At 40.3% G+C, this 26,617-nt stretch overlaps 1 protein-coding gene and 1 long non-coding RNA gene across 8 annotated transcripts; one reads left to right on the top strand and one right to left on the bottom strand.

The window, feature by feature from the left end:
- Positions 1–666: 666 nt before the first annotated feature.
- SRSF10 (serine and arginine rich splicing factor 10) lies at positions 667–14,573 on the bottom strand. Of its 7 annotated transcripts, XM_027841495.1 has the most exons (7): positions 14,449–14,568; positions 12,454–12,558; positions 8,542–8,645; positions 7,372–7,534; positions 7,044–7,097; positions 6,797–6,898; positions 667–825 (listed from the first exon to the last, which is right to left on the bottom strand). In XM_027841495.1, exons 1-7 carry the CDS (start codon positions 14,517–14,519, stop codon positions 804–806), a joined length of 621 nt encoding a protein of 206 aa, XP_027697296.1. In that variant the 5' UTR covers positions 14,520–14,568; the 3' UTR covers positions 667–803. The 7 variants fall into 7 exon arrangements, with proteins under 7 accessions (XP_027697296.1, XP_027697298.1, XP_027697297.1 ...); XM_027841497.1 differs by lacking the exon at positions 6,797–6,898 and having other exon boundaries at positions 7,044–7,094; positions 14,449–14,567; XM_027841496.1 differs by lacking the exon at positions 6,797–6,898 and having other exon boundaries at positions 14,449–14,565.
- Positions 14,574–14,909: 336 nt separating this feature from the next.
- Positions 14,910–26,219, top strand: LOC114027436. Its single transcript, XR_003567255.1, has 3 exons — positions 14,910–15,527; positions 22,968–23,054; positions 25,808–26,219. It is a non-coding gene; the product is annotated as an uncharacterized LOC114027436 (long non-coding RNA).
- Positions 26,220–26,617: the final 398 nt, after the last annotated feature.

Genomic DNA, 26,617 nt, shown 5'->3' with positions numbered 1-26,617 from the left:
GTTGGAGAAGCAAAGAGGAGTCAACGTGTTTGGGAGCCAGAGTACAACAGCAGAACATCTGGAGCTTTTTCCGTCTCTGCATCCACATCTGGCATGATGCTTTTGTACAGAGCAGGCACATAACTCATGGAATAAACAAGAACCAAACTGGGGAATGACTCATGTGCCTGGCAATGAGAGGAGAAAGCCATACAGAGCCCCAGCACGGGAGCAAATCTCAAACTCTTATCTTCCTGGTGGGGTGGTCAGGCCATCGAGAGTCCCAGGGGGGGTAAGTCCACCCCAAATGCGGGTGGTAGGTTATTTGACTTATTGCTCTGTTTGGATGCCTCATCAGGGTGAGTTCATGGCCACCCTTTGCCAAATATTCAAGTTCCCAGGTTCCAATCTGGGTAATGACAATTACCCAGCTAAGTGAAAGGGGCCCCCTCAAAGCGTGTCTTGGCTGTCTGTGTTAAGGAGGGAGCTTCTGACCTCCTGGCTACTGTACTATTATTCCCAGTGACTAGGAAGGTGCCTTATACACAAGTATACATATGTACATGAGCAAGTGCCCAAGGAACGAATGGGAATGAGGTTCAGCTGAGGCACACTGTTCTCACCATACCAGACACTTCCCCAAGGCTTTTATAAACTTCAAACAGTAAAGATACTCTCAAGTGCTCATTGCTGTTCAGTTTACTCTTTATTCTCAGACTTTCAGAAGTCCTCCTTATGGTCTGCCAGGTGGGAGATTCTTTGGGCAGGAGTGATTGGAGCAATATTACCCTCCATGAGGATGAAACCAAGAGTCAAATCAAGTCTCAGGCCACATGTCTTCTACTCCTGAGAAAATGTAAGAGAAATCATGGAATCTTCTCTACAGTATTTTGCAAACAGGATTGAGGTAGAAAAAAACAATACAAAAGTCAGCAAAAACAAGACCACCAAAGCTTTAGTTCCTGCCCTTTCAGTTTCAAGAGTTATTTAATTTAACAAAGAACTGTGGTGACTTGGTTTTGATCTCTACCCATCTACAGCTGTGATCTAGTGTCAAGAACATTGGCCTGGGGCCAAGAGGGCAAGTCTGAATCCTGGTTCCAACACTGACGAGCTGTGACCCTGGGAAAGTCACTTTAACCTCTCTGCCCATTTCTTAGTTTATAACACGGGGCTGATAGATGCACTATCTATTTGTACAACGTTGTCCTGGAGCAAGTGCTTTCTAAGTTTTAAAGTTATATAGATATTTTGGGTGAGGTCAGCTCACAAAAGGTGCCAAGATGTAACTAGGACAGGGTGACTGCGCTTTGCACCAGGATGCCTGACACATACCTGAGCGTGTGTGTATCTAATTCCTCACTAGTCTACCTTTCTGCTGTCATTGGGTTTCAGGCCCTTTCTCAGGCTCACTTCTTCTGTTTGATGCCTTTGCCCCTTATAAATGTTTGCCTGGTGTTAAGTGTACAAGGGGACTTCTGTCCCTTCAAGTGTGGAAAGGCCGTTCCACAATGGTCAGTCTGTTTCCACTCTGCCTTCTGATATCACCCAGTTTGACTGCCACTATCCTCAGCACCCTCTGGTTTCTTCTACACTTTCTTCCCATTAGTTGCACTACATCCACGGGCTAGATTAATTCTCTGCACTGGACTGTTTCTTGCCCCCTGTTTTGACACAGGCACCAGAATTCATTCATAATACAGTTCTGGGGGTAACTTCAAGACAGTGAAAAATGCTGGTTTGGGGAGTTAGGGAGACAAGTAAAATTTTATCTCCTGACATAAGCTGTGTCCATGGGTAAGTTACTTACCTGTCAGAGCCTCAGTTTTCCTCATTTATAAAAAGAGGATATTTACATTATCTATGTAGGGTTGTAGTGAGGAAAAATACTTTAAAAACACTTAGTGTTAAAGAGTTAGTACCATCCATAAACTTTTCTGAAGTACTGAATAAAGACATTGTCTTGATTATCAATTAAACCAATGACTAACAAAGTTTGTAATTTCTACCCCTAAACCTTTTAACACAATTAGAAGATGATCAATTTAAAATGTACAGAAACTTAGATTTCACTGGATCCACCTCTTATTATATGACAATCTAGAAATCTTTTTCCTTCTAAATTTGTTTTCTCACCTATACTATCTTGCCTCATAGGAGTGTCAAGAGGAAAGCAGCACACTATTACTTCTGACATTATTCTGAAGGGTATTAAAAGAAACCCTAGGGGATACTGTGATCCTACACATGAATTTTGGAATCAAAGAACCAGAATTTGAATTCCAAATGTGTTCTTTACTATATGATCTTGGATATGTAATTCAAACCTCTGTGGGCCTGTTTTTCACATATGTAAAATAAGGGATATTGAGATATTTAAAGTCTCTTCCAGACTTAAATCCTATGAAAAGAGAGGAAGAAACAGGATTCACAGCTAAAGTCGTGTTCATCCCATCACTAAGACACACAGTACAAGGCTTTATAACCCTCTAGCCCTTCCCCTACTCATCAAATCCTGTGTATCAAGTGGGATAGATACAAATTGCACTGTTGCTGAAGCCAACAAAGGAGCACAGGAAACATACCTGGACTATTTTGGGCTACCTTTTTTGTTTAGAGACACAGGAATTGACATGTGACCATGTGTGGCTTTTAAAGCCAACCATATCTGAGCCTCACTTCTTACATTCCTACTTCATTGTTGCTGGGAAGAAAGCACTTGAAGTTATTTTTAACTAGGAACCTATATATCAGGGTCATTAATAACATTAATTTTATTGGCTCCATAAGAATAAGGCTGATTTGTTGATACTTAGCTATAGCTTTCTTCTGCATCTTACAAGCTACAAAGCTATTCAGTTTATCTAAAACAAAACAAAAAAACTCAACAATTCTCATGAAGAAGGGTGACGGTAGACAGAATGCTGGCCTGGGAACCAGGACACTTGGCCTCAAACACCAGTTCTGCCACAGTCTAACTGGGCCTCAGCCTCCACATCTATTAAAAAAAAAAGCCTGCCGTGCATCAATGGTTCACAAGTTGTGAGGCATGGAAACATACTACTTGATCTTCTCGATTATTATAACTCCAACAATAAAAGAAACTTTTTATACACCGAACCTTCTTATGCAAGTGCTTTGCCATTTTTTCCTGGCGATACAGATGCACTGATTAACAAGATACAAGTTACTGAATTCATAGTAGCTTTAGGTTGTGATATATTTTCTCCATTAACAGATTCCACAGTATAGCTGCTATCAAGTGGGGTGTTGCAAAATTTTTCTTGACATCAAGTAGCATTTATTCTGTAAAGGGTTGTATTAAATTATCTCCTCTGGTTGAAAATGTTTATGATTCTAAGTGGCTAAAACTTAAAACATTACCAAATCATTATTCCTTATTTTAGCTTTAATAAAACAAGAAAACTACTCAAAGCCAAAGACCCCACTGGCCACTACCACTTTCTATATAATGAGGTGACAGGAAAGCTCAAGCAACATAGATTCCTAACTCTAACTTAAAGGTTGAATTTAACCAACTTTTAAATGACTTACATTCTAACCACTTTTGTGTTTCTGCCTTTGTCTTCAGGAGTGTGGGTGGAGCTATAGAGCTATACTTAAGAGGTAAGCACGTGACAACGGAATGTGTGGACAGAATAGCAGGGGATCCCAGATGAAGATACCCAGCCTCAAACCAGAGGAAACCAATTCCTTGTTTTGTTGTACTACAGAACTTAGTACTTATTCACCACCAAGTGCATCTTCCCTACAAAGATATACATGTAAATATCACTAAAATAACACTCAAGTGTAGAACATGACAACATCAAAGGAGTGTTTTCAATTCCAGGAAATAATCAGCTGGAGTATTAGCCCTGCCTCACAACAACTGACAAGTTCAATTAAATTCAATTCTAATCAAAGCACTCAAATGTTTCTCTTGATGCATCTTTGTAAAAAAAATAAATAAAAATAAAAGATACTTGTTATTTTGGAGGAAAGCCAGATAGTCTAAAAGGGAGGGCCCAGCATTCTAACCCATTATCTGATACAGTTTGCTAGAAGGACCACAGAGGGAGCAATAACCTGTGATGGGCTTTCCAAGGCTGAGAGGACCAATAAAGGAGGCAAATTTGAAAGGGATGAGGATCAAGACTTCAATGAAAAGGTTTGCTCTACTTTTATTAGAAGGGTATGTCTGATAATGGGAGAACACAGTCCTGATAAAATAATGAAGCCATGGTGAATGAGAAGCAGGATGGGGAGGAGAGTGAAGGCACGCTGGACTAAAAGGCCATGCCTTCTCTTGTCCAGCTCTGTCACTTACTTAACTGTGTGACTCTGTGCAACTGATCAATCACCTTTCAGGGCCTCAAGTTTCCTTTTCTGTAAAAGGAGTCACTTTACTAGCTTGGTTCTTGGCTCCCTTCCAGATCTAACAGGTGACAACAAAGTGACTTGAGAAGACAATGTGTATTCATGGAATAACTATGAAATACACTGTTGCTTAAGGTAATGTCAAGGTACCAATCAAGAGATTTATCCTTTTTAGTCTGTCACATTCAAAATCAAAAGTAGCTATGGTTAACAGACACTCATTACCAAGCCCATTTCACCATGGTATATTTAAAAAGAAGCTTCTATTACAGAATCATGGCTTAAAACTGTAATAATTCCAGTTGGTCATGATGTCCTTCATTTTGTTTTTATTATAGCATGTTTGCTTAATTTACAGCAAGCAGAAAATAAGCTGGGTCTTTTTGTTTTGATCCAAACATTGATGTTTTTAAAGGTTGTACACAATATTTGTTAAAAAGAACATATAAAAATACCTTTTTAGAAGCTTCTATAAGAAAGAAAATACAAAGTTTAACCCCACAACTTTCCTCTTTGCTAGAACTGCCAGCTACTGCTACAGTTTTAAATAGACTTTTCGTTGTTTTGAAACTATACATCCAGGAAAGTCTACAAAATTAAAGAAACGTGCATATAAATGATTGCATAGCAGAACATGAACATTAACTGCAAACAGTAAAGAAATAAAGTTAGAAAGACTATCAAATATACAAAGGTTCTAGTATCAATCCCTTAAGTATGTTCCACAAACAATATTTTAAAACCATCTTTTTTTTTTGTTTGTTTGTTTTTTACAGGCCTGGCCTAGATAACTAAAACCAAGATAGAATATAAAGTAGGTCTCTAAAAAAGAAACTTTTCCTCACCAACATCTCTATGCTTATATTTAACAAGCAATCTGAGGTGTACTGATGTTTGCTCTTATACTGAAATGAGGTTGGACCTTGTCAAAAGCCACTTTTGTTTGAAAAAAAACAAAAACAAAACAACTCGCCTTTCAGAGAAATACTTCAATTCACATAATGGTCTGGAACCATGTTCACATTTGTTTATAGCTGAGTACTGCATTTAAGATCAACTAAAAACCTGGAGACGCAGCTCTTGCATAAATCTAAAGCCTCCTTTGCCTCTAATTATTTTCCATTTTATGGCACCGAAATAACATTCGGTCTTAGGGGTGTTATCAGTGAAACTGGCCTCACTAAATAAACTGAACTATAAAGAAGAGGAAAGCCTCCCTCAGGAAGAGGTGGGCAGATTCTGATATAAATGAACACAACAACTGAATGTCATTGGCATTAAAATTGAGTTCTTAAACACTATGCGCGCGCGCACACACACACACACACACACACAAACTTACTTTGAAACAATTTACTTGCCTCTAATGGTAGTAAGAAAACTAAGCAATATTATGGTTAACAGCTCTCTAAAATTCAGAATAGCTACAAAAACAGCACATTTTTCCTAAAAATATTTCTGCTATTATGACCTCAAATTTTAGCTAACATTACAGATGTTTTCATTTTTCAAAATAGTCAGAAACCAGGCAAAAGTAGTCTCTGCTCTACTCAAAAAGACTAATTACTCAATCTCCCTGAAGACTCCCCACCCATCTCCTCTTCTGTGGGTACCATCTACCTGAGATGGTTCAGCTGACAAGAAAACCTTAAAACCACTCTGCTCCACGTACCAATGAATGTTACAGCCACAGAAGTGTCAAAAGCACACCTTTTCCCCCACCCCCCAGGTCCACTGTAAACCTGAAATGCCACAGCAGTCAGTGTCATACTGTGGCTAGTTATCCATTTTGTTTCACAATGTTTTAAGGAACAACCTAACTTTCTAGCTTAAACAGTTGTTCTGTCAAATTGATACCATTTTTGCTTCATGGATATGAACTTTATTTCTAATAGGACAATGTTGCAAATTATGGTCAACTAACAACTTTTTACCAATATTTCAAGCATAAAAAAAGAGAATCTTTACAAAAATATACAGAGACACCACAATCAAATTGGTAGCTGCCCATGACATTTAACAAACTGGACTCTTAAGAGTGGCTTCTCAACAGTATATCATTTTAATTATAATAACCATTGCCTGCTACAGGGAAAACTGACAAAAGTAAAAGTTTCTTGGGGATTTTTTTTGTCTTTTTTTTTTTAAAAGCACTGTTGCAACATTGTATTCCTGATAATTTAGTAAACTGAACTATGAGTAAATGAATGATACATGCCTAAAAACATTATGGTTATGCTGTTAGTGGCCACTGGACTTTGGACTAGTCCAGGACCTCGATCTAGATTTTGACCTAGACCTAGACTGTGATCTTGACTGGGATTTGGATCTGGCTGGTTCTTTTTTCCTTGATTCCTTTTCGTATCTTGAGCCTGACTTATAATGTGTTTTGGAATCTGTTTTAGAAGTGCCTCTAGTTTTGGTGTGAGATGCAGACCTAGAACGTGACTTAGCCTTCATTTCTTTCTTGGGCTGGGACTTGGATCGTGATCTTGAATTGGATTTAGACCTCGAAAAAGACCGGTTTCGGTGTTTGAATCTTTCAAAAAAGAGGAGACATTAGATTAGCGTAAAAACACGGTTTCCTCCTAAATCTGATTATTTATCATTCTTAGAGTAAATAATTTCCCCTGACATTGATTCATTATGTCTGCATTGTAATAGATCAGAACAAAACTAATTACCTATCATTGTCTGAATGGCTTCTGCTACGGCGTGGTCTTCCAGTAGGTCTACTGCTAAAAGGCACATCAGAAAAAGTAAAGAATGAGAAATGTCTACTTATGTAGATGATTAAAATATTGGCTTAAAAAAAGATATGCACTTAGAGCCAAATCATTATTTTAATGTCAATGAATCATGCAATATATGATAGTTCCTACATGTGGTTACAAGTAGAGCATACAAAAAAATTCAGAATATTTTTTAAAACTCTTAACAGCCAAATAGTAAATGTGTTTTTTGTTTTTCAATCAACTGCTACACAGTTAAAAAACTACACATCACACTTACTTTCTAGGACTATAAGATCTTCTGTAGTTGTAATCAAAAGAACGACTCCTAGACCTCCTCCTTTCGTAACTTCGGCTTCTGGATCGTCTATATCTGTCATAGTCATCGTAGCGAGAAGAGCTGTACACATTTCTCCCTTCCTTGGCTTTCATTTGATTTGGTGCTATGGAAAAAAGTTTTGTATTTAATGTCTCAAGTGACCACTTTCAAATTTTCATTGTAAGCAACCAGTGCTTTTGCACCTTTTTAATACCAATATCTTCGCTATTTTTTTCTTCAGAGGTTAGATGTGAAACTGTAACCTGAGTAAAAGGTGGGATTTAATTGTTTTACTTTTCCAAAGCAGGGTGTAGAGTTGGCCTCATAATCAGAAAGACCTGGGGGCAAGGCAACTCTTTAAGACTATACCTTGCTAAGAAAGAGCTGACCTTGAGTCTTCCCTGGGGAGTTTCCTATACCAAAAAAATCACTGGTCCAGTCCCTATCCTTAAATTTTTCACTGACAACTTTATTTCAAAACCCCCGATTCCTTTCAGTAGCTTTGGCATGCAGCCTGGCTACTCGCTATACTGTTTGTTGTTCAAGGTGTGCCAATTACTTTCAACAGCAAGCAGGCAGAGGAAAACATGAGGTAGGTAAATTCATTGACCCAAATGATACAATATATATTCCAAAGTAAAAAAGAATTACTTCACGTGGAGAATGTGTTTATCCTGCTGAATAGTGTTTTGGGAATGGTACCAAGACACTTCTCACCACCTGCATACGTAACTACTAAGTACTTCCTGGGGTCTATGAGCACAGTGGGAAATGTTTAAATGCAGGATATATATATTCATGGGAGACATTTAGCAAAATTGTATCATGCTCTAAGTATGCTTACACAAAGAGCTGCCACCAAATTTTGGCCCCTAGTAATTAATGCTACAAAGAATGCATTAGTTTAATTCTATCTTGTTATCATATGCCATGATCCAAATGTATTTTAAAAACTTCACATGATCTGTGAGGTAGAAATCCCAAACTTACTAAATGCACCTAGAAAAGATTTTTCCATTGGTTCCAAATGTCAAGCAGTCTAAGAAAACATCTGTGGAATGCAGGACTCTCAGAATAAAATAACTGTATTTAGAAATGACTTATCAAAAAGTTGCGTAGAGTGACACTTACTTTTGCGATCCCCTTGTGCAAACTGGATTTCAATCTGACGTCCACAAATCCATTTTCGGTCCAAATTATGCAGGGCATCTTCAGCATCACGAACATCTTCAAATGTGCTAAATGTTAAGGGGCTTGGGAAAGTTTTGCAAACTTTGATATAGAACAAAAGCTTAACTGGCAAAAGTGGCACATTCCATGATCTGTCCATCCTTTTTTTTTCCTCCAAAAAAATCAACTAGGTAATTGATACTTACTTCAAAATCAATCCATCTGGTTTTAAAGTCACAAAAATCTTATTATATTTGCAAAGATAGGTTATGAAGCCATTATCAGAAAAAAAAATCCATTATTTTCCTAACTCAGAACTAAAAAAACAAATGTTTAAAAAAGACAACAGAGAATCTTCCTAGTCTGAGTTTCAGGAGAGATCTTTTATCACATTTGCTTAGCGCTAACGGGAATTTTCTTAAAATTATATCAAAAAGTATCTCCTTGTGTTCTCCATATGCTAAATTAAAATTAAAATATGAAAATGCCAAAAGCTCCTAGGTAAACAAATATAACAACCCATCCTGTAAGATCTGAAATGTAAAACTAAGTACAAGACCTCTACCTTTCTGGTATTTTAGGTCCCTTAAATGTGTCTGTTACCAGGGATTCATTCACTTTTCTGTCTTGTAATGACCACAGAAGGGCAGTACAATGGCTGCCCTTCCAATGTATGTATAAATACAAAATTACTGAGCAATCAATTAACTCATGGTCAGAAGCATATGGTCCTGGCACAACTCTGTCTAAGAGGTACTACCAAGAAATGAAGAAAGATCATTTTATGAGATCCTGGAACGGACAGACAATTCCAGAGTCTTGAGTCTGACACTACATGAGCTGTTTCATGCAAAATCAGTAGATCTGGAAATGATTTCTAGTTGGGAATTTCAGAATACTTCCACACAGAACTTCTGCTAACAGTTCAAAGTTTGTTGGGGCTTGTTGCTTTCCCCGAAAAAAAAAAAAAAAAAGTGAGAACTCATCCAATCATCCAAATATAGTTATATTCCCACGCTCCCCCACTCAGTTGCTATCCCAGAGGCTGTTGCTCAAAACTAGGTCCATACCCTAGAAAGTCTTTGACACCAGAGGCTATGAGAAAAGTTAAGGGCTACATTTGGATGCTAAGTCTACCTACTATTCAAAGATCACATTTTTGGACTCATATTGCCACTTCTTTTGACATTAACTAGGGAGAAATTGTGTTTTTAGAGTTAGCCAGATATGACATCATGAAGAGACATACACTTCCGAAGTAGACCTCTCCAGGACTGAAAAAAATTCTGGCACATTGGTGAGACCAAATGGTCTAATTTGCAAATGATTACTTGCCTTCTTTTCTGACATGAGATAAGGACACTAGGCCTTATAAAATGGAAGGACTTTCATAAGAAGTCTTTAAAAAAAATTAGGCCTCTAATTTAAAATATTGGGGAGCTGAGAGAAAATCATCTTAGAATACTAGAAGCAAATAGCATCCCTTTGAGAGCTTTAGGGGAATGATTTTAGGATAATTAAAAACAGGTTTTAATGTTCCATAAGCAGATTTATGGTACTCTTTAGCCAGAGGCTGTATTAATCAAAACCAAAAAAGTTTTAAAGGATTTAGCTAAAAAAAAAAAATGAATAGAGCCAACAATAATAGTCGTAAAGGTAGCTAAGGATTTTTGTGGCACATCTTTAAACTTTGAAGCGCCCTTCTTTATATCTATCGGTATGAACAGAAAATGAAGACAAACTGGCCAGATCCTGGCTTTACATATAGGGCTCAGTGACAGAGAAGCAGGATGGATAAGCAGGGTTGGGGGGAGAGTTAGATATTATCATCACACCCAGTCCTAAATAAAGATATGCTTTGGGTACTCTCCCAAATGCAAAATTTGTCATCTTCCTTTCTTCATTAAATTTTCTTTTAGAAATCAGATACCACCAAGACAGAAGCATCTCTAGTAGTAGTAATCCATCAGACAATAAATGTCTAGTTTTCTTGAAATAACTATCTTTCCCCTCTTCTGTTACAAAGGTAAATATTCTGTTTCTGCCTCAAACACCATACATTTGAGTCAAACTATAGCAAACCACACATAATTCATTCACATGTCACCTAACGGGAAAAAATGGAAGATCAACCTTGTTGCCAGTGAATCCTATCTTTGCTATGCCAAACTCCAATGGTCATGTTTTGAAGAAACTACTCTGTTCTTTCCTGAAGCAGAGCTTTACTGAATTCACTGGACTCCAAATTTGCCCTACATTATATGCTGGCTCAATCAGGGTTTGATTAACACAATCCCACCCACCAAGTCATAGGCTTTACAGGGAAATCATTAGGACAAGTTGGCTGACTCAGGGTTCCAGGAGGTCAGTATGGATCTAGCAGCTGGAATTTTTCCTTAAGTTAAGAGACTAAACAGCTGGTACAAATGAGAGGATGCCACTGAAGTACCAACATATATGATAGGGCTAAGGTGAGGCAAGAAATATGGCAGCCACCCGATGCTTCTGATCAGGTACTGACATTTTTGACCATGGCCAGCAGAGTTGAGCTACAGAAGGGAAAAGCGTGTATAGTTCCAGAAATCAATGATTATTGTTACTCTGAAACCTACCATCAATGGAAGTGTCATTTCTGGTGGCTCTAAGCCCAGACAACCACCAATGGTAAGTCTTCAAATGGCTACTAGATCTACACTGACTTGCCACTTCTTGAAGGGATGGTTCTGTGAAGATTACTTCACCTCAAAGTTATGTACTCCCCAAAATGGTTTTTTGTCTACTGTCCTGTGATATAAATGCTAAAAACTGTCAAGCCCCAATCTAATACCTATATATTCTGGGCTAAAACTCAACTGTTATATGGCAGATACATTTATCTTGCAAGCTGAGAAAGAATGCATTTTTATACAAGACCACAATCACAATTATCAACAGCCCCCACAATTAAGATACAGGTTTTGTCATTAGACCAAACCAGAATCAGTTTGCAACTTTAACTGCTTACACAAAAACAAAAGGAAAATTGTTATTCCGTAGGATACATCAGGTATGACTCCTTTAATCTTGGCCATCATTCAACTTCATCTTGACCTTTAACTCTTTAAGTGCTTGTCAGAAGGACTTGTCATGAGATGCTTGGTCAAATATGACAGATGGCTTTATCTTTTACTTTGAAAAACAACCTTTTCCCCCTTTTGTAGATAAAGCGAAGCTTTGTCTCCCATTATGGCTTGTCCTTCTTCCAGCTTTTCTTTATTTTTTCTTTTCCCAAACTCTCCCTTCTCTTCAAGCCTGATCCTTAAGAGGTCTTTGGCTTGTCTACTTGCCTTAATTGTTGAACTCTACTCTAAAGGTTCTTTCATGCTTTCTCTTTGGGGTCGCCATAACTGTACAGCTTTACATTCTCTGAGGCAACAACAGAGGACAGTAAATTAGGGGACAATATTAAAGAAGTTTACCTCATTTTTAAACAATCTGTTTTGATCAACTGTTTCAAATTATCAAAAAACAAGAAAACCAACCAACATTTTGCTAAGCACAAGAACATTACTTTTAGTTTGACTTACATTAAAAATGTGGTTGCAACCACGGAGTACACACACCAAAGCTTAAATCACACATTAGAATTATCGATTTGAGTTTCAGCAGCGTGACTGGAAATTAATTTTAATACTATTTTTGATTAGATATCATAGAAACAAATAATAGCAATGAGCAACATATGAGTCAGTTAATTTCCAAAAATCTGATGACACAAAACACTCATTAGATACAGCACAAAAATAAACTACTTTTAGATGTGTTACCTCTTACACAAACTTGAATTTCAAACTTCAACACCCCTCACTACTCAGCCATCTGAAGAAAGGATATTGAACGTAAGCAAATCCTCTTGGACGACGAGTGTAGAAATCAAGTGGCACATACACATCAACTATGGGACCATAACGACCAAATTCCCGGCGCAAGTCTTCAGACCTAGAAGACCACCAAAGATACCTCAAATTTTTTTATGTTCTGTTACTACTAACCATTTCTTCTAACTAAAAAATTCCCTTACATAAACTATGGAATATTTATATGTAAGCTAACTCCTCTTCCATAGAGACCGGGGAAAACTTTGAAGTGTATTATGCTTTCAAAAAAGTGAAGTAGAACACAAAAAAGTGTAGCAGAGACTGGAAACCAGGAGAAAGAATTCTCTGCTATTATTTACCAGCTCTGTGGTAACCTTTGGCACTTAACCTCTCAAAGCCTCAGTTTCCTTTATCGGAGGAATGTAGGGGTTAACATATTCTCCAAATTCCCTTCTAGATCTAAAAATGCACAAAAATAGGATAGGGACTGGACACGAAATTTCCCAGATAAGGAGCACCTTGTCTGCAAACTGCCTATAAAGCTAAAAAAACGTGATTTGACCAGTCCAGGTCTTCCTGGCCCTTAGATGGCCTAACTCAAAACATTCCTTAAAAAAAAAAAAGGAAAATGATGTTATTTTAAAATATGCAAATTCAGTTTACAATAAAAACTGAACATGTTTTATATTCTATTAGTATTAGGGACCAAAGGAATGGAGATAATGATTTTTATAAGCTTCCACTCAGCTCTGAAATATCTTTGATCCTACTTGGTAGGAAAATTAAAAGACTGCTACCTGTAATTTACTAATCAATAAAATTTAGTCCTAATTTTGCTTCTATCCACATCATTAAACAAAAACAAGCCTGGACAATAAAAGACATCTGACATTTTCCTTTCTGCTGCACCAAATAAGCTCAATTTTCAGGAAAACATTTAAACATTTTTATTATTGTTTCTAAAGATTAAAAAAATTCCAGTGGTGGATGATGATCGAAGAAAAGCCGAACAGTACAAAACTGAAAAATTCAAATCCTAAGTACTACGGGGTTCCAAGTATCGATCCCCTCCCCCGAAATTCTGAGCAATCTGCTAATATGCTTTTATGTAAGCCCCACAAGGCTTAATGGGGAAAGGGAAGAATTAAGATTTTCTTTTTCCTCCAAGTCATGACAGTGCCAACATAAACCATCCCCTCCTCCAATCCTTTTGAAGAAAACAAGGGACCCTAACATTTCTAAAGCTATATCACGTTTCAGTAGCCTCAAGATAAGATCTTAACAACAAAAAAAAAAAAGACAGGGTTCTGATTCCATTAATTAGAGTCGTATCTTGCATTTCGAAAGCCTATTTATGATGTAGACCATTTATAATCTTACAACACTCCCGGACAGTTTAAGCTTCTACAATCTCATAAAAAAAAAAATTGAAAGAGGGGTAAAGAGAAAAAAACCCATCAAAACACAATTTAAATTCTTTCCCCCCAAAGCTTGGATGGGGTGTGGGTGATCAGTTGAAAACCAAACCCGGGACTACAACAGGAGGGGTGGCAGTCCCCCCACCTCCGCCTCCCTCCGTTATTTTTACGCAAAGGCGGGCACCGTGGGGGCATTTCTTCCTCTCAGCAGGCCCAGGACACCCCCTCCCCACTCCCAGCCCCACGAACTCGAGGTCGGGGAGGGGGGGGGGCGGACGGCGGGGAAGGTGCCCTCGTGATCAAAGAGGCTGCATTTTCGGTGAGGGCGGGCGTGCGTGTTGGTGGGTGAGTGTGAATGTGTGTTAGTGTGTGCGCGCGCGCGAGAATGGGGGGGGAAGGAGGAGGCCGGGCCTGGGGCCTCGCCTGCGGCCTAGTTCGGGAGCCCGGGCCCGCCCGCCATGTTGCGCCCCAGCCCCCGCCTCTTCCGGGCTCGATTCTCGCCCCTATAGCCTCCGCCGCCGCGGCCCCCGCCCCTACGGCCTCCGCCGCCGCCTCCCGCTGCCTCCCGCGGTGCCCCGGGTTCCGCCACTTACACACACCTGGTGTCGTCGGCCACATTCCTCACGAACAGGGACGTGTTGGGCGGGCGCAGGTAGCGGGACATGGCGATGGCGGTGGCGAGCTGGGCGCGAGGCGCAGAGGGGCGCGAGCTGGCGGTGGCGGCGGCGGCGGAGGCAGCGACGGCGGCGGGATGGGCACTAACGGACGAGAGCAAACCGTCCGCGCGCGGCTGCTGCGAATCCTCTCACACGCACGCACGTACGCACGCGCCCGCTCGCACCCAGCTCGCGACGCCCCGCTACGGCAACCGTCTGTTCTCGCGAGACCGGCCCCTTTTTTTCTCCCCCTTCCCCGCTCCTCCAGCATCTTCGCCTTCGCCGGCTCCTTTTCCTCCCTGAAGCCCTCCCTCCACCCCGCCCTCGCCGCTGCCTCTCCGAGATCAGGGGCTGTCCTTGGGGTCGCGTGCGCGGCTCCTTTTCCCGCGAGAGCAGGCGGGCGGGCACGCGCCGCTCCTCCCCTCCCCCACTCTCCCTGTCCAGGGTCGGGTTCGCTCATTCACTATTCATTCATTCATTGTTCCTTTCTCCGGCCCCTAACCGCTTCTGAATCCCGCCTTTCTCCCCCCCCCCACTGGCAGTCTCGGGCGGTTAGTGACCCGCATCCCGCATCCTTAAGCAACCGTCTGCTCGTAGTTTCCCGCCAAATCCCAGACTTTCCGGGAACAATAGACGGGGGGCGCTGCCTGTGTGCACGTCCTGCGGAAATCCCCAGCTGGACCCCCAAGCACATTAAATTCTGCGTGGCGGGGAGACCTGAAGTGCTTTTCTAATAAGGTTTTGACCTGGCAGTCCAACACCCCTACCCCCCTTCCCTCCTCCCTCCTCGTTTTACGGATTGGAAAACAGCCGAGATCCAAGATTGATGGCCTGAGTGCATTGAAGAAGGAAGCTGCAAAGGCTGGGAATTCAAACCCTCGTCCTCTGGACCCCAATCTGGGGCAACAAAATTCGTAGTCTTTACAAATGTATCCCTGAACTGAATATCTCTGAATGCTGTGGTTTGCTCAGCGTTTGGACCTCCCCGGGCTGGAAACGACTTCCGCAACTTGTTGGTAACTTAGAGTCTGGGAGTTAAGAGACTTGTCCGGGGGTCACCAAGAGAGCTACTAGTCAGGCAGGATCTGTTCTGTATCCGTGGTTAATACATGTTTGTTGAGGTCATTAAGTGTCTCCAGTGCATGCAAGGTGTACGGGCTACAGGAGACCAGAGCTCTAGAGCCTGCTACGAGATGCCCACGATGTAACTTTGAAAAGAAGAGGTAGAGACAGAAGAGAGAGACAGATTGAGATAGAGACACACGCAGAGACGGAGGCACAGAGAGAAGAAGGGAAAGACAGAGACCCTATGACATCTCCCTATGGGCAAAGACAGAAACCCCAGGAGTTAGGACAGGTGGGAGTGGGTAAGGACTGAGTGGGCTAGTTGCACATCTCAAGATAGCTTCCTATTCTAACATTTTTGCTAGGGCCTTCCCCTAAGATCTCCATGATATACTATATATATATATATATAGATAGATATTATTATTTACGTATCTATTTACGTATTGTATCCCTCTTGTGGAATGTAACTTGACTAGTTTCACTTTTATTTTTGTCAGAACTATTTCAAGAGCAGGGTTAAGCTATGAGGCACAGATACTTTCTAACTGGACTTGGAATCTTGATCTCAGCTCCTTGTTTGCAATCAAGCAATCAGCAACGGGCAGGTCACTGTGCTACGTGCTGAGGACACAGACAAAAGCAGAAACAGCCCCAGTCCTTAAGGAGATTAAATAAATATATATTTATAGTTATACACAAAATAATTTGTGTGTATGTATAGAGATTCATAAAGAGTTATATCTATATATCCATATATACTATATATGCTATCTATATCAAGATATCAATCTTTCTCTCCATACTCTATATCTATATCTAAATATCTATATAGATAGATATATATACACACTATTTTGTATATAACTGTAGATGCACATTTATTTCCTGGACAAATTCCTGTAATCTCCTTAAGGGTTGGGGCTGTATTGGCAGCTAGGTGGTGCAGTGGATAGTGTGCCCTGCTTGGAATCAGTAAGACTCATCTTCCCAAGTTCAAATCCAGCCTCAGACACAACCAGCTGTGTGACCCTGGGCAAGTCACTTAACCCTGTTTGCCTCAGTTATTTCATCTGTAAAAAGGAGCTGGAGAAGGTCAAGGCAAACCACCCTAGCATCTTTGCCAAGAAAGCCTCAAATAGGGTCACAAAGAGTCAGACATGACTGAACAACAACAAAAACCATAGCACCTTAGCACCAAGGGCCAGCCGGGCTGGTTGTGGATTGCTTGATTGCAAACTAGGGGCTAAGGTCAGGATTCCCAGTCCAAATAAGAAGTATTTGTGCCTTGTAAGAGCTGAACCCTGCTTCTGTAACAGTTCTGACAAAGGCAAAAATGAAAATAGTTAAGGAACTTACATTCCTCTAGAGGGATATAATATAAATAGATAAGTAAATAATAAGTAATTTGAGAAGAATGAAACTAACAGTGAAGAATGGTCAGCAAAAACTTTCTGCAGGGATAACCTTGTGAATACACAGATTTCTTCAAGCATTCAAATCAAACTCATTTGAATGTTTGATGCAATATATGTATGTGTGTGTGTGTGGGGGGGATCAGACTTGTGATTTCAGCCACTGATACTGAAACTTCTGCTAATGCACATCAGCACCTGCTGTGCAACTTATAGGCTTATTCAAGAGTTGTCTGGGGGCACTTAGAAATAAAGTGATTTGTCCAGGATTACATAACTAGTGTGTATCAGAAGCAAGAGTTGAATCCAGGTCATCCTGGCATTAAAGCAGCTACCATGCCTCTCTGGAGGTGGCATATTGAGTTAAGGGAAGAGCTGATAGAGCTCCTGCAGAGGTGTAATGGGAGATAAGGCAGGAGAGGGAGTCCTTGACAGTTTTGAGCTGGGGAGAAACGTAATAATATCTCTATTTTAGGAAGATTAATTCATCAACTGAAGAATGGATTGGAAAAGGGAAATATTGGAAGCAGAGAGATCTCCAAGTTTTCCTCCGGCCCTCCTTACTCAGACCTTATTAAATTAAAGTTCAACAAATTTGTATTAAAAGTGCTTACTGTCTGCAGAACAGTGTGTTAGTTGCTGGGGAATAAACCTCATTTCTTTGCTGGAGTTTACAAAGTAATTCCTTCACAACAACCCTGAGAGGCAGGTATTGTGTTAGTTTCTTCTTTTTGTAGAAAGGAAAATAAGGCTCTGAGAGGTGAGTGAATGGCTAGGGTCATCCAGCTACGAAGTTTGTCAGGGTCAGTATTGTTTTCTGGAGTGTTCAGTTCTCAGGATAATATTTTAGGAAGGACTTTGACAAGCTGGAGGGAAACTAGGATAGTGAGTGGTTTTGGGAACAATGTCACATAGTCATTTGAGGGAGCTAGAAATGCTTTGCCTGGAAAAGAGAAGATAATACCTGTCTTTAAGTGCTTCCCCTTGAAGATTGTCAAGGGGAAAGGGATTATAATTATTCTGACTTAATTTCTTTCCAGTCACATTGGCTTATTTGCTGTTCCTTATACTTGGTGTTCCATTTCTGGTGTCCATGCTTTTGTACAAGCTACAAGATTCTGAAGATCACCTGACAAGATAATGTACTGCCAACCAGACTGGACCCAGTCTCTAACCTGTGGTTGGTGGGAGCTGAACAAAGGAAGCCAGAGACAGGAGAGTCAGGAATCAAACAGAAGTTTAATTTCAAAGTGAAGAAAATGTTTGCAAGCAAAGATACCTGCTGGAGCTCTGCCCCTAGTGAGGGGTCCATTGTAGTGTGGGGAGATCTCAATGCTTATACTTACGGCTGCACAGTCAGCTGTAGCCCTGACAATGAGGGGTAATAGCAGCCATGTGGCAAGTTTGATTCATAGCAGGACTGCATGACCAGAAACAATCCTGGCATTTTGCTGTGGCTGAGATCATTCAGAGGGTGAGTGCAAAGGATTGTTGTTATGCCAAGCTCAGGGCACAGCCTGCTTGCTGGCTTGCTGGGCCTTAGCTCTGGAAAACAGAGTGCCTCTGAATATCTTGACAACGCTGCTGAGGTTCTCTTTCAAACTGACATGCTAAGCGTTCAAACTCTGCCGCTGAGAGCACCACTTCAGTGGGCTGGCCATGTTGTTCAAATGCCAAACTTATGCTTGCCTAAAAGACTATTTTATGGAAAAATCACACAAGGTAAATGCTCACATGGAGGTCAGAGGAAGCAATGCAAGGACACTCTCAAGGTCTCTCTGAAAAACTTTGCAGTTGATTCTGAGACATGGGAGACACTGGCACAGGATCACTCAGCATGGCGCACCTGCATCAAAGAAGGCGCTATGTTCTATGAGCAAAGCAGAATTTAAGTAGCTCAAAAGAAATGTAAGATGTGAAAATTTGAGAGACCTCTGCACTCCAGATGTTCACATGAACTCTTTGTGCCCGACTTGTGGTAGAGCCTTCCGAGCTTGTCTGATCTGATCAGCCACAGTCGGACACACTGTACTTGGACCCCAATATAGTGATGTCATTTTGGTCCTCTTTGAGAAGGAAGGACAACAATCACCACCCACCAGCTACCCTATGCTCTGGATACGCTCCTTTCCCACTTCTGTTTTTTAGAATCCTTAATTTTATACTGTAAGAAACGACAAAAAGGACAGATTCAGAGAAACCCATGAAGACTTATTTGAGCTAATACATAAGAAGAACATTTTATACAATGATCACAATAATGTAAAGGAAAACAACTTTGAAGGATTTAAGAAAACTGATCAATTCAATGACTAATTACACTTCAGAAGACTCAAAGATGAAGCATATACCTCATCTCTTGGTAGAGAAGTGATGGTTTATAAAACCTATTTTTAAGATACAGCCAATGAGTAGATTTGTTTTCCTTGGCTATACTTATTTACTACAAAGGACAGCTTTGGGAGTGGTAGTGAAGTTGGTGGGCCGTGATCATAATAGTAAAAAGGTAAGAAAAGAAAGAAAAGAATGGCAATGAAACATCTGAAAAATACTGGGTGTAGTGATGCAAGCCTGTGAACCCTGCAACTGTAGAGGCATGAGTTTGGCGTTGCAACAAGCTAAAGCCAATTGGGTATATGTATGGAGGAGCAAGTCGGAAACTGAGCAGGTCAAAGCTGCCCTGCCAATCCGTAGTCACATTGAGCCTCTAAGTGGTCATCCTGATCTATATTGGCCACTACACCCAGATGGCTCTGGAGGTGAAAGTGAGGCTGATGACTTTGCATAGCCCTCCCTCACTTAAATCCAATTTGCTTGCGTGTCATGGCGTCATCTTCTTGATGACATGGCCTTCTTCAAGAATGAAGGACAAATAGGTTGTTGTGCTTCCGGTCTGGATAAGATAGGGAGTCCTAGACTCAAAAAGGCCCAGTCACTTAGTTTTGCAACCTTATTATCAATCCTAAACTCCTCACCTTCATTTACCCCACATATCCAATTAGTTGCTGTTTCATCTATCATATATGCTCCTTTGTCTCTAATGGGTTAGTTATTACCCTTGTGTCTCATCACCTCATCCTTGGACTACTGCAACAGCCTACCAGTTGGCGCCCCTGCCTCTAGACTCTCCCCATTCCAATCTATCCTCCACACAGCTGCCTAACCATGTTACCTCCCCTACTCCATAAACTCTAGTGACTCCCTATTAACCTTTAGGATCAAATATTAATATGTCTTTTTGTCATTTAAAAATCTTCACAACCTGACCCCACCCTACCTTCCCAGATTTCTTATACATTACTCCCCTATGGACCAGCCAAATCTGTCTCCACATATTCCATTTCTGGTCTCCATACTTTTGCACTGGCTGTCCCTCATGCTTAGTATACACTTCCTTATCACCTATGCCTCTTGAATTCGTTGGCTTCCTTCAAGACTCAGCTCAAATATCACCACTACTCTTCCTGATCTATTCAACTACTAGTATCTTCTTCCATCAACCTCTTCCAAAGTTACCTTGTATATGTTTTGTATAGACCTACATATATACATCATCTCTTTTCCTCTTAGATTGTAAACTCCTAGAAGGCATGGATAATTTTGCTTTTGTCTTTGTATCTCTAGCACCTATCAAAGTCCCTGGCACATAGTGGGTGCTTAATAAATGCTTGTTTATTGATAGATTCAAAGATACTTTTGGGGCAGGTAGGTGGCGAAGTGGATGGAGCTCCGACCTTGAAGTCAGGAGAACCTGAGTTCAAATCTGGCCTCAGACACATAACACTTACTAGCTGTGTGACTCTGTGTCACTTAACCCCAATTGCTCAATCAAAAAAAGACACTCAAATTTTCTAAAATGCAATGGTGAAAGTTTAATTTCTGAGCCTCCAAGTAAAATTTTGTAATGAATCTAGCCCCTCCTGGTTACTGAACCTAGAAATATAGTCAACATGATTTTTCTGGGACACTCTGTCTTTTGAAAAGCCCCTAATATGTTGCCTAAAGCTGCTTGGGTAGGTATGCCTACATCGATCAGGGAGATCAGGGAGGGTTCAAATCCTACTTATCTTTTAAAATCCAGCTCAAGGGGCAACTAAGTGGCACAGTGGATGGAGCAGTGGCCCAGAAGTCAGGAGGATCAGAGTTCAAATTTGGCCTCAGACTAAATACTTGATACTTACTAGCTGTGTGACTCTGGGCAAGTCCCTTAACCCCAATTGCCTAAAACAAAACAAAAAATCCAGCTCAAGGCTTCATTCAAGTCAATTCAACAAACATCCTATTTATATGCAATGTATAGAGTGTGGCAGGCTACATAGGGTTCCTTAAGAAATTTATAATTTAAAGGGGGGTGAAAGTGAAGATTATTTTGATACCTCCTACTCAATTTAATTAGCATTTATTCGGTTCATTGTGATTTGATGGATATCAGTGATTGTATTAGTGAATTAAGCAGAAAAGGATTAAGTGAGTTAGTTATGTTAGTTAATGATGTTAGGATAAGAGTTGTGATGATTAAACCACTATGTATTGATGATTATATTAATTATATTTGATTTTTCAGCTAGATTTATTATGTATCAGTTGTTGGTCTATTTTAAGGATTTAATTGCTATACTAACCTATACTTTTCTTTCCCCTCCCCCCCAAATTCAGTGCTTAAAATAAGGTACATTTCTCCAAGGATAGTACTTGAAATCAGGTTCATTTACTTCTCTACCCCTGTGAATCACTACCTCCCACTTCCTAGTGACCTTTGCTTCAAAACCACAACTTCCTTGGACCCTAGTGTCTTATGACCCATGAAAGGCCCTGAGATGTTGCTGACAAAGTCTTATGACCTTTGGAAAGCCCTTGCTGAGATGGCTTGCAGTTGACAGCTTGTAGTTGATGATGGGTAGCTAAGGGCCTGTGAATGGTCTGCTGAAAAAAATGGTTGGGCATTGGCCTTAATCAATCACAGGACTCCCTCTGCTTCTGAAGATTAGCCAATCATGGGAGTTTCCATGCTTCTGAAGGAACCTCCCAAGCACTAGGGGTCCTCCCAGTGACTCTATAAAACCCCTCAGCCCCTGAGCATCGAGGTCCTTGACCTCGAGGAAGGTCTTGGACCCAATGGACTAGGGACCACTGGTCTTCCTAATAAATTGATTGATCATGCTCAGAGATCTGTCTCAGTGACTTTTGTTGTAGATTGGAATTTTGTTGCCCACAATATATTATCTACTAAGTTATGCACAAGTGTGATGGGGTTCTTGTGTGGTGTGTTCTCATGCTGAGAAAATATCCTCTAGTCAAAAAAGTTACTTTATGTCAATCAATTGCAATCTACAGCATTTATTAAGAACTTCTATTAGAAGCAACTAGGGATAGAGATCTGGGCCTGGAGTCAGGAAGACCTGAGTTCATAACTGGTCTCAGATATTAGTTTTGTGACCCTGGGCACTATGCTAGGTACTGAGGATACGAAAACAATAAAAAGTCTCTGTTCCCAAGGAGTCTCCCCTTGTTGAAGGAGACATGTACATATAGAAGTATTTTCAGAATAAATTTAAGGAGATTTTGGGTGGTGGGAGAAGGGAAGAACACAAGCTGCTGGGAGGATCAGGAAAGGCACCAAATAGAAGATGGGAAGGGAAACAGAAGGGAACAAGCATTGACTAAGTGCTTATTATGTTCCGGGTTCTGTGGGAGGGCATTACAAATATTCATCCCAGCACTTGTGAATCCTGAGGGATACCAGGAAGGTAGAGAGATGGAGCCCTCGAGGGCATTCCAGTTGAGAGGATGGTCAATGCAAAGGCAGAGAGATGGGAAATGGAGGATTGTGTATGGAGAACAGCAAGAAGGCTAGTCTGGGCAGATCATAGAGTGTGTAAAGGGAAATGAGATGTCATGAGTCTGGAAAAGTTAGGTTGGGGTCGAGTTGTGAAGGGCTTTAAATGCTGATCACAATTTTTTTGTCTTTTATCCTAGAGGCAAGAGGGAGCCATTGGAGTTTATTGAGTGACACAGTGAGGTGCAGTGCTAAGCAACAGGTTACCAGAAATGGACAAAACACAGGTGGGCCTTGACTTCCTCAACTCGTAGCCTCTGTTGTCCCTTTTCTATTATTGAACATTTGGTCACATGCTGCTTTACATGATTACTGTTTCATATATATATATATATATATATATATATATATATATATACATCTCATCTCCCCCAACCATGCTTTAAACTCCAGGAGAATGTAGCTCCTAGACCAGTGCTACATATTTAGCAGTAGCTCAATAATTTTGTATTGAATAAATGAACTTTGTATTCACAAAGGCCTTTAGTCATGTCTCTGTTCATGATGGAGTGGAAAGAGCCTTGCATTTAGAATCAGCAGTTCTGAACCCAAGGCCTGGGTCTTCTGCTTACTGTCTTTGGGATTATGGGTGGTACAGTGGAAAGAGCCCTGGACTGTAAGTCAGAGAACCTGGGTTCATATCCTACCACTGTCACTTTCTACCAGTGCAATCTTAGGCAAGCTACTTAACCTCTCTGAGGCTCACCTTCCTTCTCTGTGTAATGAGAGATTGGAATAGTTGGTCTCTTGAGGTCCTTTCCTATGCTTCACTTCAGATTGAAGGATCTGAAACTGAGTTTTCTTGTTAAGGGAATGCCCATCCGTTGGGGAATGGCTGAGCAAGTTATAGTATATGAATGTGATGGAATACTATTGTGCTGTAAGAAATGATGAAGGGCATGGTTTTAGAGAAGCCTGGGAAGACTTATATGAACTGACGCAGAGCAAGGTGAGCAGAACCAGAGCAATTTACTAAATAACATCATAAACTTTAATCAACACAATGACCAGCCACAGTTCTAGAAGCCTACTTATAAAACATGGGATCCATTAATGCAGAATGAGATACAGATTTTTTTTTTTGGACATGACCAACTCAAGACCTGGTTTGCTTGACTATGAATATTTGTTAGAAGGATTTTGGTTTTTCTTTTTTTCCCTGTTCGATGGGGGTAGGAGGTGGGAAGGAGAGGAAAAGATTTTTGTTAATAAAAACATTAATTTAATTTAAAAAGGAAGTAGTTTCTTATCTGTAAAAGGAGGAGGATGGCACTTTGACTGTCTTCTTTTAGGATTAATACAAGCAAACTGTTTGGTATTGCTAAAGCTCCTTATCATGGGAGCAATTATCATCAAATGTACCTCAAGATACTTTTGGTCTCATTCAACTATTAACTGTGCTTACACGTAGAGAACCAGGACTGTTACCACGTTAGGAACTCTTTGAGGCATTGGCCCATTGGGGAATGCCTTGGCCTCAGCTGAAAGTCAATTAAATAAATACATTTGATTAAATTTCTTTGAATATCTATCTAGTCTATGAGGACTATCTATAAAGAGCCTTTTAATGTACCAGGCTGTCTTTGAAGATATAAACATAGATATGACACACTCACTACTCTCAAAACATGTCATGTGAGTGAATGGTGAAAAAGACATGTTTTCAAATTGCTATGAAACAAGAGAGAATGAGATGGATATGTGGAAAGGTAGACAATAATGCCTTCCATTTAGAATGTACTTTAAAGTTTGCAGATAATCTATTTTACAGATGAGAAGCCTGAGGCACCAAGAGATCCAGAAATGACTTACCCAGGATCACACAGTCATGCAGTAATGTCTAAGCTAGCTGTCAGAACTCACATTTCTTAATTCTGAGAGTATTGCCTTCTCCCTTATATTAAGGTTCTTTGATGTTTTGACAACTAGGCAAAGTGCTATGAGAAATTTCAGGAGGGGGCCATTTGAGTTTCTCTTGTCTTTTTCCTTCTACTTCAGGTTTAATGTAGTTTAATTATTTCTGGAGCTTTATTGATAGCAGTATGCTGGCCCATCACTTTCTTAAGTTTCAACAATCAACAAAACAATAAATTATGCCCAAATTTGTAGCCTTTGCCAGTTCCTGAGATGTAAATGCTCACATTTACATCAGTGAGCTGCCTCCAATCCACCCCTGGTTATCAGTATAAAATTCCTGCAGATAGTCATGGGAGTATTCGGGGACAGACTAGAATCAAATGCTGGTCTTTTCAGTTTTAACTGCAGCGTTTATGTTCGTGTTCATGCCTTTTTTTTTAAAATTAAAAAAAAACCAAACCCTACTGATCTCTTGTTTTCACATCAGTTTCGATTCCATTTATAGCTTGCTCTCTTCTTCCCAGAGAGATATCATCTGTAACAAGGACTAAAAAAGAAGGGGGGAGGGGAAGCAATTCAGCCAAATTATCCAGCGTGCCAACTGAGCCATATGCGATATATGTACCATATATGTGATGTTCTGCTACTATTGTCCCCAACCTTTGCCAAGATGGAGGGAGGTGTATCTTCTCATCATTTCTTCAGAACTGAGCTTAGTCATTAGAATTACACACTCTTCAGGATTGATGTTGGTTTTTGTTCTGGTGGTAGTTGCTCTTTCTATTTACCTTGTTGCAGTCATTGTGTATATTGTTTTCCTGGTTCTGCTGACTTCACTTTGTATCATTTCTGCATACTTCACATTTCATCATTTCTTACAGCATGGTAATAGTCCGTCACATTCATGTACCACCGTTCCCCAGTCTATGGGAATCTACTTTGTTTCCAATTTCTTGCTGCTACCAAAAAATGCTACCATAAATATTTTGGTATTTATGAGTCCTTTCTCTCTATCTTTGACCTGCTTGGGGTATATGACTAGCAATGTGATCTCTGGGTAAAAGGGCATGGACGTTAATAATTTTCTTAGCATGATTCTAAATGATTCTAAATCTCTTTCCAGGATGTTTGGAGCACCTCACCTCTCTGCCAACAGTGCATCAGTGTGCCCATCTTCCCACAATACTGATTATTTCCATCTTTTGTCATCTCTCTCAATTGACTGGATATGAGGTGGAACCTCAGGGTTGTATTGATCTGCATTTCTCTTATTTATAGTTATTTGGAGCTGTTTTTCATGTGATTGTTAATAATTTTCAATTCTTAGTTTGAGATGGGGAATTCTCACTTTAGAACCCTTCTTTGGAATGTTTGTGGTGACTTGAATCTGGAATTTCTAATTCTGATTTGGGGTTTTGTTGTGGTTGCTGAGGTTATTGCTGTGCTGTGTGGCCTTTAGCAAATCTTACAAACTTTCCACTAAGTCTAGTTCCTAAGTGTAATTATCAGAATTATAGAGAAATACCTCTGCAAAATTCTTGTACAAGCTGCCATTCTTCCCATTCCCCAATCAATCAATCAACAAGGCTTTATTAAATACCTACTGTGTACCAAGGACTGGCTAGTCATTGGGAATACAAAGAAAATGTTCCCTGCATTCAAGGAGCTCACATAGGGGAGAAAACATGTAAATAACCACACGAATGTAAGATATACACACACACACACACACACACACACACACACACATACACATATATATGGAAGGAAAGAAAAAACATTTCTATAGTGCCTACTGTGTGCCAGGCACTGCGCTAAGTACTTTCCAAATTACTATCTCATCTGATTCTCACAACAACTCTGTGAGCTAGGTGATGTTATTATCCCTATTTTATGTTTGAGGAAACTGAGGCAGATGGGGTTTAAGTTACTC

Source organism: Vombatus ursinus, unplaced genomic scaffold (assembly GCF_900497805.2).
Source record: "Vombatus ursinus unplaced genomic scaffold, bare-nosed wombat genome assembly UNPS02014859.1, whole genome shotgun sequence".
NCBI classification, from domain to species: Eukaryota; Metazoa; Chordata; class Mammalia; order Diprotodontia; family Vombatidae; genus Vombatus; species Vombatus ursinus.
This window is presented reverse-complemented; position numbering and strand designations above follow the sequence as displayed.